Source organism: Candidozyma haemuli (genome assembly GCF_002926055.2).
Source record: "Candidozyma haemuli strain B11899 chromosome Unknown D_2014730914, whole genome shotgun sequence".
In the NCBI taxonomy this organism is placed as follows: Eukaryota; Fungi; Ascomycota; class Pichiomycetes; order Serinales; family Metschnikowiaceae; genus Candidozyma; species Candidozyma haemuli.
The window spans coordinates 277,401-293,527 of record NW_020289911.1 but is presented as its reverse complement, the minus strand read 5'-3'; the positions used below and the strand labels follow the sequence as shown (position 1 = coordinate 293,527).

Genomic DNA, 16,127 nt, shown 5'->3' with positions numbered 1-16,127 from the left:
TGTCATTGCATCGACGTTTCTAGGATGCCGTTCCAGATGGAAAACTTATACCGTGGATCCGGGCCGTAGCCTTGACTAGCACTGTACATTCTGCCGTATATATAAAGGAACCGGTTTCCACTCTATAGTCTCTTCCCCAGAATGCCTCATTACGTTATTGTAGGGTACGTGAAGATTTGGATTGATATTTTTATGGTGTTTTACTAACCGTTAGTGCCGGTGTTATCGGCCATTACACAGCTTACAAGCTTCTCGAGAACAATGTTCATCCTCGGGATATCTTGATCATGGCAGAGTTCCTTCCAGGCGACGAGTCCATCAAGTACACTTCTCCATACGCTGGAGGCAACTTTTCATGTATCACAGGCGATGATCCCGAGACTTTGGCATTTGACGAAATGACATATAAAGAATTGGGCCGGTTGCAACTGTTCTTGGGTGGCCCCAAATGCGGTCTAGACAGAGTGAAGTCTACGGAGTACTGGGATACGCCTCCATCAGATGAAAAATTGGCTTCCTTGGAGTCTTACCTCTATGATATATCATTCATTCCCAGCAATGACTTGCCGGATGGCGTCCAGTACGGAATTGAATTCATAACCTGGAACTTCAACTGTCCAAAGTTCCTCGCCAGCTTCCAGACGTTCTTACAGAAACAAGGTGTGCAATTTGAACGTAAGAAGCTCAACAACATTCATGAAGCATACCAAGAAGATACGAGGGTCGTCTTTAATTGTACTGGACTCGGGTCGAGGACCCTTGGAGGTGTCAATGATGAAAAATGCGTCCCATTAAGAGGTCAAGTGGTGGTGGTAAAGGCTCCTCACATTCATGAAAACATGATGAGATGGGGTAACGACAAACCCACGTACATTATAAAAAGACCTTATTCTAATGACCAGTTGATTCTCGGTGGATACTTACAAAAAGGAGATTGGACGCCGGACACTTTCCGTGAACAGACACAAGATATCTTGGAGAGAACTACCAAACTCTTCCCCCAAATTGTGGAAAAGAACTACAGAGGCAAACGTATTGAAGACCTTGAAGTGCTCAGAGTCGTAGCAGGTTTACGTCCAGGAAGAGAAGGAGGCGCCCGTATTGAAAGAGAGTTCATCAATGCTGGAAAGACGCTTATTCACAACTACGGTGCTGCTGGTTACGGATACCAGGCAGGACTTGGAATGGCAGACAAGGCAGTCCTGCTTGCCCTCGGAAGACCAAAGCTTTAGTTCATAAACCGATTATCGATGTTGATAACTATAAATAAGACATGAAAAAATGGACATGAAAACGGGGACGCAGGGACATCATCACCCAGAAGAATATATCGTAAAACGTAGAAGGTAGCACCACCTCATCAATCATCAAACAATGACACACTTATCCTGCTTGGGGACCTCAGGATTCTGAATCTTCTCAATAGAATCAACCAATGCTTCGAAAGACTTGGAGATGTTAATGTTATCACGCACCGACGTCTCCAAGAAGGCACAGTTGTACTTCCGTGCAAGGGCCTCGCCCTCGCTGGTTTCCACTTGTCTTTGGAAATTTAAGTCACATTTGTTACCAATCAACACCATTGGCATAGACTCTGCACCAATAGAATTTAGGATCTTATCCCTTATGACATCGACCAACTCGAACGACTGTCTTGACGTCACCGAGTAGACGAGCAAGTAGCCGTGAATGCCCACCAAGTGCTTCTCATTCATAATGGAGAACTCATCCTGGCCAGCAGTATCCAAAATCTCTATGGCGTAGTCTTGGTTCTTGTAGCTGATGACTTTGGAGAACTGGTTTTCAATTGTGGGATAGTAGGACTCAACAAAGTGGTCTTCGACAAACCGAACCGTCATAGACAGTTTCCCGACCGAGCGAGAGCCCACCACCGCGATCTTTCTTGCCTTGACCATGATAGGAGATTTATATGTGTATAATAAAAGGAGGAACCCAAAGATGAGACTTTGACGAGTATTCTATGTTGTAGAATAAGACAAGTAGGATGGTGAGAAAGTCTGCCCAAAGCCTGCATGGCGTGCGTGTGAGCGATTAGTGACGAGCGACGTGATAGATAAAGCAGTGGTAAGCGCCCTGTGCACACTGGAGCAAATCCGAATAGGGTCTCCTTTTAAGTTCTGCCTAAAGGGTAATTTCCGTTGAAAATAAAAGTCTACAAGAAATAATTCCGTGGAAAATAAGGTTAATTGAAAAAGCAAGCTCTAACTAGAGCAACGAAAACCAATGGCATATCCATGCTGCTCACAACATGGTTGTGCCAGTCATCTGTATTTACAATGACCACTTGAGCACCTGCAAACTCGTAGCAACGATAAAAATCGTAGTCGGAAGGGTCAAGATAACGTAGCCCCAGAAAAGCACTCCGGCCATCTCCTTCTGGTAGAGATCATTGAGTTGAGTGATCTGCGATAGCTGGATTGCAGGAGGAGATACTGTGAGGATGAATGCAACAATCAAGAAGATAGGGTCGTCCAAGATGGAGGTGTTGATAAACTTGACGCAAAGAGCAATCAACGGGAGCATCACCAAAGACGGAAGAATCATTCTCGACATCAAAGACGCCACCACTATCCTCTTATAATGAGTTGAGGCAGGGGAATGTCAGCTGATGGATAGAGGTTGGAACCCAACACGATCAAAATGAGGGGGATGGACACCGAGCCAAGGTTTTCAATAGACTTGGTCAAGGTGTTTCTAACGAAGCTATCGTCCTGGAAGAAAAGCTTCTGAAGAGAGCTCACAGAGGCGATAAGCACCGATATGAGCATGGAATAAAGTGGTGGATTCATGAATGCAAAGAAGTTGGCAACAGGTCTCCAAGTAACAAAGCTGTGCCACTTCCGTTTGATGAAGTTATCTTGTTGCCCGTTGTAAGGCTTTTGGGTGTGGTCGACGCTGGAATCGTCGGACTCATGCTGGTGGGGAGGAGCCATGGTAGGGAAATCAGCGGCAAGAGTCGATGCGGGTGAAACATCCTCAATTTCACCTTCATCTCTATTAAAACTCGAGTTCTGACTCTCCACGTCAGGCAAGGCCAAAGGTCTGATTTCACCACTGGTTATGGCGCTATCAAGTTCGGCAGGCGAACGTCTTCTCAAGAGCTTGTTGTAACCCCAAGACCAACGCAAAATCTGGCCCATTTGCTGGAAAATAAGAAGGTACAACATACCTCTGGAGGCGACTTTATCTGGAGTATCGTCGTCCATCCTATCCCAAAGCAAGTCAGGTAAGCTGTAGGCCAAAGTCATGGTCAAAGACACAGGCAAAGAGTTGGAATTACCAAAAACGGCCATTGCAGTGACAAAATCGGACTCGGCCTCGTTAAGAACCAAGAAGCGAGACATGACACGCGAGAAGGAGTAGGAAGTGGCCGTGGTGATGGCATAGAACACTGGGATGATGAAAATGTCAAGGATTTTGTCCACAGACAAGGAAGGAGCAAGTTTGGTGAACACCAAGCACGGCGTGAACAAGTCAACATTCAATTGGGAAAGCATTCTCTGGCCAGTGGTTCCCAAAAGGTTGGAACGTGCTACAAAGAAGCCAGCAAGACAGACTATCACGACTTCTAAGACAGCCTGGAGGGTTAAGAAGGAAATGCCTGCAAAGGATAGTTCTTGAGGCGCCATCGGCGGCACTATACGGCGAATTAGACCATGTTCGTTAGATAGCCCCATTTGTTAGTGGAAGAGGCCAGTGGAAGGGAAAGTAGGAGGAAACGACTTTATAAGGAAGAAGCAAATATGAAAGAAAAAGGATGAATTAATCCAACCGCAAAAAAAAAAATTGCTGTGTGTGTGGCGCTGCGGCCCTTGATAAGGCATAAGGCGTGCATGGGATGATATGTGCACCGGATTTGGAGCTAGGACCCTAGGGATAATCTAGCGGCTAAAGAAGCATTAGCTTGCGTTTGTTGGGGAGGCAACAGAATGTTCTGCCAATGAGCAGGCTTGGTTCGAAGCGATGCCACGGGAAATAGGGTTTAAACGGTTATTTTTTTTTTGTTCGTCCTTCTTTGGTGTATTGCATGGTAACATTGTGGAATCAATGGAGGCGAAAAAAAAAAAAAACCGAAACGTGGGTGCAAAAAACTTAAAGACTCGGCTCTGTGTGCAGTGCTAAGCGGACTTGACAGCCATTATTCGTTCCGGTCATGGAGCGTCTGTGAATGGCTGGAATTCGCAGTGGGTAGGTGCCGTGCCGGAAGGCCAGAAAAGGTTATAAGAGCGATGGACCAGGTTGGTTAGAAGAAGTAGGAGCACTTTTTTTTGCAAATCTTGCTTGCTTCCCCCTTTGACCTCGTGGGTGCTTTTTTGACGTTTTCTGGGCCTTCCTCCTCTAAGCCACGTAATATCGGGAGAAGCCCCATACGTGGGAACCCCACCATGTATGGTGCACGGGTTTTGATGTCTTGGTCATGGTGTACGGGTGTTTTGTATTTATCTTCCAACCCCAAAAATCAAAAGCTTCAATCCTCTCAATTAATCGTTCCCTCCCATTTCTCCTATCTCCCGCCTCCTCGTTCCGTCTTTATTCTCCATCCCATGTCTCTAGACCCCTGAAGCGAGCAACACCGTTTTCGCGCTCCTTCTTTTTCTCTACAGTTCCTGCAGTACCTCCATATCACAACAAACAAACGCTAAACGTCATCTCTTGCCACTATCTAGCCCAAAAACATCCTATAAAAAATCGCAAAACCAATGCCTCCTCCGGGCCAGCTACCGCTGGACACAACTCTGTCGCCACCATGGTACAAAAGGCCCCATCCAGACTCAGATAACGATGATAACGCTGCAGACTCCTCTGTAAGCCATGAATTCCTAGCTGGTGCCTCTACACCACTACACGTGAATACAACCAAATCAGTGATGATGATCTCGCCAATGAAGAAGCTAGATAAGCTACATTTAAGCCAGACGGAGCTAAGGCCAATCGAAGCGTCGGATGATGACGAGGACGGGTCCAGTTTGGCTCACGCTGGTAACCAGACCATCTTGACTGACTATAGCAGTGATCTGAACTCGTCGCCAGCAGAAGAAAGACCTCCTCCATTCTTCGTTCGTAAGAGGAAACATGACACATCTCTGGACATGATCGTAACGCCGGCGTTCGATTTTGTCAGAATTCGGTCCTCTGATCTTCCTTCCTCAAGAAACCTGTCAATCGGCAACATGACGTGTGATTCGCTTCTGAAAATCAGCTTTTCTAGTTCCTATTCAACTCCATGTCCTACCCAGCCTCGGAAAAAGCTTAAGATTAAGGAAGATAATACTCCATCGCAACCGTCGCGTCTTAAGAAACCATTACTTAACTTATCTTGCTCCAAGAAGGTGTCTGCTGGGTCTGAGCCTCTTATTGATAAACTCAATAATGCAGGTGACGAGTTATCTAGTTCTTTTGCAGAGAATTCTGTTTCAGACGAACATGAAGCAGACCAAAACCAGCCCCAGTCAACACCCATTAGCCAATCTACTCCAGCCAACTCGCGTGCACCATCCCCATTCACCGAAGACACGTCCGATAGTATTAATGGTTTCTCTTTTGTCAAGCCTGCTGTTGCAATGCCATTCAAATATGATACCCCACAGGCTCGCCCTACAAGTGCATACCCTTCCTTCAAGCCATCTCAGCAGCTCAGAAATGCTTACAATAACAACGATTTCGTAGAAGCTGCTGGAGGAAAGTACGAGGTGGTTGGAAAGTTCCCTGTGTCCGCTGCTGGTTTGATGGACGAGGACGACGAAGATTTGCACGTTGGTGATAAGCGTATCAACGATCCTTACCTCCAAGCGCCTCTGCTGGAACTGTCAGAAGTTGATGACAGTGAAAGAGACCGAATCCGCCATCAATACTTGACTGGTGACGATAAATTACCGTTGCTATTGCATTTTGAGTGTGAGCTCTCTAAACCAGAGATGCTAGAACTCCTCCACGACTCATCCTCCGTTTCTGCATTTTACCATTACATCTCCAATCCTGACTCGTTAATGCCGCTACTCAAAAAGGAACGCCTTCGTTGGCATCCTGATAAATGGGTTTCCCGTTACAAAGACTCCTTGTTTGATGAGGATATTGTTCGGGGCCTAAGCCAAGTCATTAACACCATTATAGAAAAGTCATAGATAGACCTCCTTGTCATGAAATATACAAAGAATAATGAGAGCCGACTACCTTTACTGGGTTTTTCCTTATTTTTATCTATTACATAATTACTTCTTGCTTTAGCTGTCTGCTTTATCGTTGGGCGTGGCTGCACTACTTCCCTTGTCAGCGTCAGTGTCTCCGTTTTTGTCCTGATCAGCCTTTGACTGAGCCTCTTCATCGATATCAATATCCTCTTCGACATCCTCCTCGGCATCACCAACCTCAGCGTCCTCTTCATCAATTTCTTCCTCTTCCTCTTCCTCTTCTTCCTCTTCCTCCTCGTCTTCTTCTTCTTCGTCGACCTGTTGCTCAGGAGGATACTCGTCTGGGTTAGAATCTTCACTGTCCCACACGATGTTGAATCTCGTCACACGAGGCTTCTCTGCCAAAATATTTCTGACGACGTGTTCCACCTGGACCTTGGCAGGTGGGTTTTCACGTAACTCTTCTGAATCATATTCGTTATTAACATAGTATCCAACACGAACGAACTCTCTACCCGCGTATGAACAACTTAATAATATGACGGTGACACTAACCAATTCACTAGCAGGGATCAATTCTGGAGAAGGCGGGTCAGCTTGAAACAAAAACTTGTTTACTCCCACAGGAACTGGGCCCACTAGAATAGAGTCAAGCTCCTGGTCGTGATCTAGAGACCGTGAACTACCCACATATGTGAGTTTCCACTCCAAGTCTTCCTTCAAAGGCTCTAAGCACTCAAACGTGATTTCAAACTCATATGGATCAGAAAATCGAGCAGGATTGTTCAACACTTCAATTCCAAGCAACGAAACAATCGACATGTTTTGAGTGTGGACTGTGTGTGTTGACTTTCAGAATCGCTTTTTTCTGTCTGAGCTTCCCTATTATCACTCTTGACGCGTACTTGGTTGATGCAGGAATATGATAATTAGTGTTACCAGTACCCTATCGTTCAGATTGAATTCCAGGCCGTGGAAACTGGGGCTCTTATTAAAATTCATTATGTCTCGTTTATTACCTGTTATTTGCCGTTAATAGCCATTAATATAAGCTGAACTTGCCTTGAACAATGTCATATAAGACATACTTTGATGGAGGGCCCCTGTGTAACAAGAGCTGGATAGCTTTTGAAGTTATTGAGGTAGCTCTTCAATACATCTTAAACCAGTACTGAGCGTGTCAGTAAGTAATTTGGCAACATCGTTCGTCAGTGCTTGGTTGGCGAGTTTGCAGCCATGGTGAAAGACCCGTGCACCATCAAGTAATAGACTTCTTCCCGCTCAATTAACCGTTCGAACCTTCAGATATAATATGGCTTCTGGTGCAGACCCTAGCTCTGTTTCGCCAGGAAACAACGATAGCTCGAACAAAGATATTAGTTTAATCCCTCAGGAAATTGATGATACAGACTACGGAAAGGTCTATGAAGAGCTCCAGCTGCATTTTCACGAGGTCTATTCGCTATCACATAAACTCGCTGTGACCGAGAAAGCTCAAAGACAAACACTTTATAATTACAGACGTAAGATTGATGCGTTGCTAGATTACATGGCTGAATTTGAAGACCGGGATGAGGATCCCCTAGATGGTCCATTGGCCGTGGACAACAAGAAGATTGAGGACATTATAAGCAGAAGGCCAGAATTGAAGAACACGTTATCACCTCTACTTCAGATATCCCAGGACGATTCGCCCGCCGACATTAAACTTAAAAAGTCATACAACGTCAACTTGACCGTTGACGAACTGATACCTGATATACCACAAGACGAACTAGACGCTGTGGAAGTCAATCCTCAAGAGACAGAAATGTGGGTCCGTCGGAACTACCCACATCTAGTGGTATCGAAATTCAGACCTATAGAAGTACGTGGTAAGAATGTGAGGGAGTTCACCGACGCTTCCTCGCTGGCACCTAAAAAGAAGAGAAGAACAATTTCAAGGGAATAGTAATTCCGTCTATAATATGCTATGCACCTATTTGCGGCCGCCCGTACTCCTTCTGCTTCGCTTAACAAGGTTTTCCATGATTTTCACAACATCAAAAAGCCCAAAGATGAAGTTTCTGGTTTTATACTTAAACTTTCCCTTGTCCACCAAACGAATTGTTTTGAGGAACAAGTTTGGACTTTCGAAAATCTCACCGTTATTCAGCTTGATCAGGTTCAATTCCTTCATGGCTTTACGTTCGATTTTCCCTAACACTGAGCTTAGGTGATTTATCAAACTTAATGCCTTATCATCTAATTTCTGGTTGATTTGTAAACCGAGCCCATCATCCGCATCGAGATCAAGCTGTTGGTTAGCCCACAACTCGTCACCATGATTACCAAATAATGAAATATATGTCGAATCCTGGTATGGATTGAGTACCTCAAGGTTAAATAAATCGTCACCTTGCATTAATTCTGGGTATGCAAGATAGAGTGGGTCTTGAGGACTGTGGTTGTCAACCGATACCCAACTCATATCGTCCAACATCTCAATTCCCTCATTTGTAGCTGCCATTTTTCCTAGTTGATGGAAGGCAATGCCACGGATTTGCCAATCCTTGGAGTTACGGTATAGCTGAAGAATCAAATCGATGACGTGATCGTTCCTCATACTAGGGTTATAGAGCGGATCAAGAATCTGGATACCATACTTCGAGGAAGCAATCTCGCCGATAATCCATAAGTATTGCTTGAGTCTCATGAGCATATACTCTTCTTCATCTTCCGCTGTTTTGATGGACAAACCTGTGCTTTCAGGCAAAGACTCCTTTGTGTATGAAAAAGAGAGGTCGCCTCTAGCATTCAATTTTGTAGGCGACTCGAATTTGTACAGATCATCTGTTTCATCACTCTCAATGCTGTTTGTTTTACTGCTTGTTGATTCAACTGGAGGTGGTCTGGTCCTAGAATAAAGGAAATCAGGCGGCGCGACGGCCTCTGTCTTTGTTTCGATCAAATGCAATTTTTGGACAATGGCAAAAGTCTTGTTGATAATGTCATCGAGTACCGTTCTTTGGGAGTTGAAGAAAATGAACCCATCCTCGGTGCTGAGAAGGTAGTAGAAGAAATGATGGCAATCCTCATCCAGCTTATTGCGAACACTTTGTAGCACGCTTGAAAACGGATACATGTACTTTTTGAGTGTCCCTTCGATATTATTCAAATAGTCCAAAGTTTGTAATCCGCGTATGGTTGCAGTAAGATTGCGTTGAATCAAACCATTTTCGTGCAACAAGCGAAAGCCTTTTGTAGTAGTGCAAAAGGTTAAAAGTAACTCTTTACCCTTAGTATGCTTCGATAAAACCAACGTGGATGGTCTCATATCAATCAATAGATTGATTCGAGATATATTACCTTTAATCACGAAATACTCATGGAGGTATGTGATAGTAAGCGCAACCACGGCCTTACTCTCATCATACAATAGATTGGATAGAGTTCTGATAACATAATCATAGCACCCCTCTGTCTTAAGAAGCTTGGGTATGACATTCTCAAGTGTAAAAAGCTTGGTTTCTTCTCGTGACACCGTCAAGACCTTAGATAAAAGTATTCTTAACGGGCTATCCAGCACAAAATTGAGATTATTCAACAAGTTGAACAAAAGATGCACGTTCGAGCTCAGCTCCACATTCCCATCAATTATATCACCAATAAGCTGGTAGAACTGCCATTCCTCAAGAATTACAAGACCCTTATTGCTAGATGAAAGAACTCCAACAAACTTCACGTATCCTATACTTAAGGTAGTCTCTAATTTTCGAGTTGAAAGAATAGGGTCTTCAGCCGTGATACCACTACAGGGGCTCACCTGTGCGAATATCTCTGCCATTTGTGGCATGAGCTTGTTGGATGCCAAATAGTCGAAACCGGCTTCGTGATTAAGCAATGCCTCGATAAGCTGGCAGCCGACGAGGATGACTCGCTTCGGATGCTTAAGTTTGAAGCGCTCGTCAGGACGAAGTGGGGCTCGGCTAAAGCGATACTTAAAGGGTCTGTAGAAGGACATGAGATACTTAAGAACCTTAGGATATTTCTCTTGGATATCAAAAAATCTTTTCTGGTCTCGAAGCGGGCCTTGGCATAGGTGTGAAATCTGTGCCCAATCCCAATCCTCGTAGTCTTTCAGAGTAAGCAATTTTGTCCTGGAAATCAAAGTTTTTAGATTCGCATCATCCATCTTCATACGATTTTCGATTATCATATCTTTTACATGAGATTTAACCTCACTTCTTTTGCGTTCTCCCATGTGTGTTTTCATTTGAAGTTTTGCTGCAGTTTCGATTTTGTAGATTGATGTTAATGAAAGCGACTTTTTGTAGGCATTTGAAAGGTGATCTTGGAAAAGTTGTTTCGGAAGTAATTCCATTGAAAGCTTGAACACGTTCGTGAGAAGAAATGTTGCTTTCGAGGTAACTTCCTCATCGGTATTCTTATCAATGATATCAAAGATTAAAGGTACCATACCTGAGGATAGTAGCACTTTAAGAATCAAACCTTGGTAATGAGATATGACTGTCCTCTCAAAACTATTGGGAGGAAGCTCGATATATTTATTGTCGACTGTGTCTGTCAGTTGGCCGCCAGGGCTCAAAAAGACATTCAAGCTGGTAATCAAGTCATAAATCGAGGAGTCCTCGAGCCAAGGGAGTGCTTGTATGCGAAGAATATCAAGCAAAAGGTCCATGATGATATTGCGAACCTTGTTGCTATTACCCTTGAGCTTCGAAACAATAATGCGGAGAGCCTCAAAGTCATTGTGGGAAAAGCAGATAATACCAGTCCAACATTTAAGAAACACAGAAATAAGGAATGTGACTTTTAGGGCTCTGTTGTGAAACTTTCGCGTGTTGGACAGCTTACTATGATCATCGTCATCCACTAAGGAATAAACGGATGTGAGCGAGGTGAGATCGAGACCATTCCGTAGAAAGAGTCTTGCTTCGGGTTTATCAAGGATCGACATTAAAACAAGAAGACATGAAGTGGCGATATCGGAGGAGCCGTTGATGATAAGCGTTATCATTAGGCGGAAGCCACCGCCGTGAAATACAATATGTGGCTTGAGAACAGCAATTTCACATATTGTTTCGATGCAAAGTTTAGTGAATGACGAGGGAATAGCAAATTGGTCATTCTGTGGAGCCGTGGGAGGAGCATTGGGGTTGCCGGTCTCGTCAGTTTCGTGTTCAATAATGGATACCAATGCTTTAATCACACCGACGGAAATGAAAGCAGCACCATCGGGGACATTGAGGAATTCACGAACAAGCTTAAGAGCTTCTTGTTTCTCTAATAATGGACAAGGAACGGAAAGGGATACAATGATGGAAATGAGAATCTTCAGCTGCACCATGAACAAAATGGAATCCAGGGTAGCGACCGAGTAGCGTAGGACCCTATAAGCGGCACATCGTAGTTGGGGCGCTGGATGATAGAACATGAATTGGATTCTGTTGACGACCATATCAATGGCCATGTCGTGTTTCAATGAAGGTGTTTCTTGTAGGAGCTCAACTAGCTGGTTGCACTTGGTGATCACCAAGTAAACATCATCCTTTTCACGGACAGATAAGTTTTGAAGGATTTCCGTGAAGGTCCATGATGCTGCCTCCACGTTCTGCTCGGGCAGGTTGGAAGGACGGATATTCTCTGCCCTTTGATAGCCCTTGGAGTTCTCTATAGAGCTTATGTTTAAACTGTCAAGGGTATATGAGCGCAACCGCGTATCGCTGGAAGGCGAGAAGGAGGCCTTATCTAGGGGGTCCGGGGAGAAAGAAGCTAGAGGGGACCGCCCTGGCGCCAGGTCTTCAGCGGGCATTTTGTGTTAACGAAGGTGGAACGAAGCCTAGTGTGTACTATAGGGTACCTGCGTGTTGGAGTTTCCTGTTAACCTCTGTACAGTGCGTAGGGAAGCTGGAGAGGGATCTTGATAGAGAGAAAAGAGGATGCAAGGGCAAGGCAAGGGACAAAGCAGGGAAAATATTATTTACGACATTTACTTGAAGTGGTTTAATTGAAGATCTAGGGAAAGTATTGGAAGGTTGGAGTGTCACCTGAGGAGAAGATTACAGTTGTACTGTGCGAATGACAGCTGGTTGCAAAAAGGGTCCAAATGTAGAGAACTGATAATTGGGAAAGTGAAAAATGAAAAATACTGAAAAACTGAAAAATCCTAAAAAAATACGAAATACCTTAAGACCAAGCCACGAGAACCCATCAAAAGAAAATTCTCTGCCACAGCAAATACCAACCACAAAATGGCTTTTCAAAGATCTGTAGATCGTCCAACGGGTAACACTTGGCCATGGTATGGGAGTACCACCCACCCGCCCAAGGTGCGCGACGTTAATTAACGGTTGACAGGCAATGTCTGAGAGTAACGCAAGCGAAGCCAGGCAAATGCGAGTACGTGACCCACTGGAGGCTTACCAGAAGAATCAGGGATTCCTCTTTCTTCCTTCTACGGCGAAAAGTCGGCTTTAGCCGAGAGGGGAGACGGTGTCGAAGTCAAACCAAGTGGGTAAGTAGGGGTAAAAAAAAACGGTGGAGGCAGGACTGTGGGAGGGAGAAAGTATCAAGAGACAAGAGCAGAAGAGGCAGAAGGGCAAGTATTGCCAGGGCTGCGAGTGTAAAAGCATGGAAAGTTGAAGAATGCGTGACATGAGCAAGTAGACTTTTTGTCATTCCTTTCTTTTTGCCCAACGGTTAAGGCGTGGGACCATAGTGGGAGGACCAATTGAGGGAATTAAGCAAGGAAGGCTCAATGTGGTGGTGGAGGGGCAGGTAGAGCCAGGCAGCCACAAGGCGCGGCAGAAAAAGAGTGAGGGAGCGAGGGAGTGAGCGAGCGATAGCAAAAAAAAAAAAAAAAGGAAGCAAGAGGAAGCAGAAAGGGGTATTTTAGGTTGGTCACGGTCACGAGAGGGCGGTCAGACAAAACACAAGAAAAAAGTGGAACTTGGGAAAAAGGAAGATAAGGAATTCGTTTCGATTGAGAGGGGGGTGAGAAGGAGGAGGTGGAGGACGCAAAACCGTGTCCAATCAAAAGAAGAGGGATTACTGTAGAATTGGGAGTGGCTGCGAAAAAGGAAAAGAAAGGAAGAGTGGGTGGGCAAGAAACGAGGGAAAAAAGAGAAGGTTGCCATTTTTGTGACGGCTAGCGGCAGCAGCAGAAGCGGCAGCAGCAGTGGAACAGTCGGCGTGATCGAAGTGGAGACATGCGACCTGCAATCTGGCATTGGGGCGGCACTGGTAGTGGAAGTGCGACATTTTTTGTTCATATTTTTTTTTTTTAGTGGGAGTGCTCATTCATTTTCAACTTTAACCAAAGGGCACTTTGTTTAAACCAATCAATCAATGGTTGTGGAAATGGGCTTGTGCGCGACATTTTTCTATTTTTTTTCTCCCTCAATGGTCGTTCTCGCTGCCTCACTGGCCTTTGTGGTAGACCAATAAAAACGACATTTTCCTTTGTTACGCTCACCCTGAAACCATCAAAAGCCAGGACCCGATGTTTTTTTCACTTTTCTTCTGAAACACAGGAGTAGTCTAAACGGTCAATTGTTTACAGTGACTTGTAAATCCCCGGTTGAAACTCAACTTTTGAATTTGCCACAACTGCAATGTCGTGCTGCTACGGTCACCTCTACTCTGTCACTCTGTCGTCGGTTGTGGGCGCTGTACTGCAGAACTGTGCTGGGTATATTTCCCATAACGCTATTTTGCCGTGGTTAGTAAATCTAAAAAAAAAAAAAAAAAAAAATAATGTATGTGGGTAAGTGAGGATGCTTTTTTTTTTTTTTTCCTAGTGTTATCTCGGGTTTGTGATTATGTAAGCCCCGCATTCATTCACTCCAGAGGCTCGCTCTCACTGTATTCCTCGCTTTTTCCCCAAAATTGGTGTTTCATTTCCCTCTCTCTTTTATTAACCCCCTTCCCCCAATCTCCTTCTTATCAACTTCTTGCTTCCACTTGCAAACCTTTTTTTTTTTTTCTTTCGAAAGCAGCTGCGTCTTCACATCAACACAGCTTAGCTAAAAAGGACTTGTTACGTCTTGCTTTTTCAGTTCTTATTCATATTTCCTCAAGCTTCTTCCCGATTGCCCATTCGCTGGAACAAGCCTGAAGCTAACTCAGTTTCCATTTCGAAATAGACAGAAACTGACAACATCCACACCTCCATCCAACCAGTGAACATTTTCAGCAAATTCTGTTTCTGCTGATTCTATTTTTTTTTTCCTGGTCCAAAATCTAAGGGATTTCCACTGACCTGTGTCGCCGGCAACTCCTTACGTCATTTTTTATTTTTTTTTTGGAATTCCACTGTGACCCAGCTTCCAATACTAAATAAAGCCTTCCGGTTTTCTCTTTGAAACCAAAGGTATTCCAAACCCCCCATATACATTTAATTTGTTGCTACTAACGTGGTAACCCGCTTTGGTTAATGGCTCTTTTCCACAATAACACCGAGAATGCCCAGCCGCCTTCGGCGGGTAAGAGACGGTTGTCAATGTTTTCCTTTGGCAGCCTGACCTCTACTGCTCAAAACAAAGACCTGAACCTTTCGACTTCTCCTAATTCGGGTCAGCCAAAGAACGTTGCTGCCCCTAGCACCGCTTCTTCCGGTGATGCTGTCTCGCCAAAACCTCAACCACCACAGATCTCAACTACGAGCAGTACCACTAGTGCTCCTCAAAAGATCTCCGCTAGATCCCCGGGCCCTTACTCGCCGTCCGTGCTGGGCTCCAAAAACACTCAACTAGGGTCCCCTGTCTGCTCACCGTTGTTCGAGACGGATTCCTTACTGGAAGCCCCAAGTTGTAACATTTTTGAAAGATCTGTCCAGGATTTGACTGGTCAGGTTAAAAATGAAGACTGTATCCCCCCTGCTTTGGACGCCACTGCTCATATCTTGACCGACAAACAAACCAACTTGGACGAGGTCGAGATGGTCTACTCCAACAGAAGAAACTCTTCCGTCATCGGCTTGAACATGGCTTTGGGTAGACCTTACACTCCTTCCCGTAAGAACAGTGTCATCTCCATGTCTCACTGCAACCCATCAAGCAACGGCGGTAATGCACCAGGAAGCTTGAAGGATAATTATAACCCAAGTAACACCGGCTCCCAGTCATCGTTGACCAACGCTCCCCCACCTCAGTCGCCTGTTTCTCCTCCAAAGTTGAAGAGTTCCAGGTCGTCTGTTTCATTCTATTCTTACGCTGACATGATCAACAATGACGAGTTTGCTCGCAGACCTTCCATAAAACATTCCATGAGTCATGGAATGGCCCCAACTGTGAACCGCAAGATGAGTGTTGCTTCGAACCATTCTATTGCTTCCAACCCGTTGTCTTGCAACACTGGCGCTGCTTGTGGGCAGAACTCGGCAAACCCGGGTAGTGCTCACAACATGTCTTCTTTCTCATTAAACAAGTCTTCGAGAAAGTTGGCTGCAAACTCGACTCCTTCCCTTCCTCAATCCCAATTGACGAAACAGATTGCTCAGAGGGACGCCCGCCAACCAACTTCGGGAGTGCCATCTAGGAAGTCGTCGAAGAAAGGTCAAAGCAAGTTGAACAACTTCATGATCAGTCCGGAATCTAGTGAATCAGAAGATCATGATATCTACTATCCGGCTGCTTCCAATTCAAACTCGCCTGCAACTACACAGAGGAGGTCCTCTATAATTTCAGGCGGTTCGAACGCTAATGGGGATGATGAGAGTTTGGTGTCCTCGTCTATTGGCGATTGCATCAGGCAATGTACTACTGACATTGTAGGGATTAACTAACGTTGCCCTAAAATAAAGTTTGCTTCAACTTTGAGGTTATGAAATACTCAACAGAAAAAGTATGAAAGGAAAAAAGATTTTGAAAAGAAGTTACAAAGGAGGTTGCATAATGAATATCATTCACCCGCAAGACGCCCGTGAAAGTTATTTATGCAAAATTTTATTTCTTCAGAGATAGGTACCCAATCCTT

The 16,127-nt window shown here is 44.7% G+C and overlaps 8 protein-coding genes across 8 annotated transcripts; 4 read left to right on the top strand and 4 right to left on the bottom strand. All coding sequences in view use genetic code 12, as the record gives it.

Annotated features, from left to right (window-relative positions):
* Nucleotides 1–141: 141 nt before the first annotated feature.
* Nucleotides 142–1,232, top strand: IFG3 (Ifg3p; the record flags this gene model as incomplete). Its single annotated transcript, XM_025486247.1, has 2 exons — nt 142–164; nt 215–1,232. 2 exons carry the CDS (start codon nt 142–144, stop codon nt 1,230–1,232), a joined length of 1,041 nt encoding a protein of 346 aa, XP_025343797.1.
* Nucleotides 1,233–1,367: 135 nt separating this feature from the next.
* RHB1 (putative GTPase) lies at nt 1,368–1,916 on the bottom strand (the record flags this gene model as incomplete). The annotated part of the gene is made up of 1 exon (XM_025486246.1): nt 1,368–1,916. One exon carries the CDS (start codon nt 1,914–1,916, stop codon nt 1,368–1,370), a length of 549 nt encoding a protein of 182 aa, XP_025343796.1.
* A 376-nt stretch (nt 1,917–2,292) lies between these two features.
* On the bottom strand, nt 2,293–3,650 carry CXQ85_002579 (uncharacterized protein; the record flags this gene model as incomplete). Its single annotated transcript, XM_025486245.1, has 2 exons — nt 2,293–2,593; nt 2,653–3,650. The coding sequence occupies 2 exons, from the start codon at nt 3,648–3,650 to the stop codon at nt 2,293–2,295; spliced, it is 1,299 nt and encodes a 432-aa protein (XP_025343795.1).
* A 1,071-nt stretch (nt 3,651–4,721) lies between these two features.
* On the top strand, nt 4,722–6,143 carry CXQ85_002578 (uncharacterized protein; the record flags this gene model as incomplete). Its single annotated transcript, XM_025486244.1, has 1 exon — nt 4,722–6,143. One exon carries the CDS (start codon nt 4,722–4,724, stop codon nt 6,141–6,143), a length of 1,422 nt encoding a protein of 473 aa, XP_025343794.1.
* A 99-nt stretch (nt 6,144–6,242) lies between these two features.
* Nucleotides 6,243–6,971, bottom strand: ASF1 (nucleosome assembly factor; the record flags this gene model as incomplete). The annotated part of the gene is made up of 1 exon (XM_025486243.1): nt 6,243–6,971. One exon carries the CDS (start codon nt 6,969–6,971, stop codon nt 6,243–6,245), a length of 729 nt encoding a protein of 242 aa, XP_025343793.1.
* Nucleotides 6,972–7,461: 490 nt separating this feature from the next.
* On the top strand, nt 7,462–8,100 carry CXQ85_002576 (uncharacterized protein; the record flags this gene model as incomplete). Its single annotated transcript, XM_025486242.1, has 1 exon — nt 7,462–8,100. One exon carries the CDS (start codon nt 7,462–7,464, stop codon nt 8,098–8,100), a length of 639 nt encoding a protein of 212 aa, XP_025343792.1.
* A 27-nt stretch (nt 8,101–8,127) lies between these two features.
* Nucleotides 8,128–11,964, bottom strand: TSC11 (TORC2 complex subunit; the record flags this gene model as incomplete). The annotated part of the gene is made up of 1 exon (XM_025486241.1): nt 8,128–11,964. One exon carries the CDS (start codon nt 11,962–11,964, stop codon nt 8,128–8,130), a length of 3,837 nt encoding a protein of 1,278 aa, XP_025343791.1.
* A 2,622-nt stretch (nt 11,965–14,586) lies between these two features.
* On the top strand, nt 14,587–15,936 carry CXQ85_002574 (uncharacterized protein; the record flags this gene model as incomplete). The annotated part of the gene is made up of 1 exon (XM_025486240.1): nt 14,587–15,936. The coding sequence occupies one exon, from the start codon at nt 14,587–14,589 to the stop codon at nt 15,934–15,936; it is 1,350 nt and encodes a 449-aa protein (XP_025343790.1).
* Between the last annotated feature and the right edge of the window lie 191 nt (nt 15,937–16,127).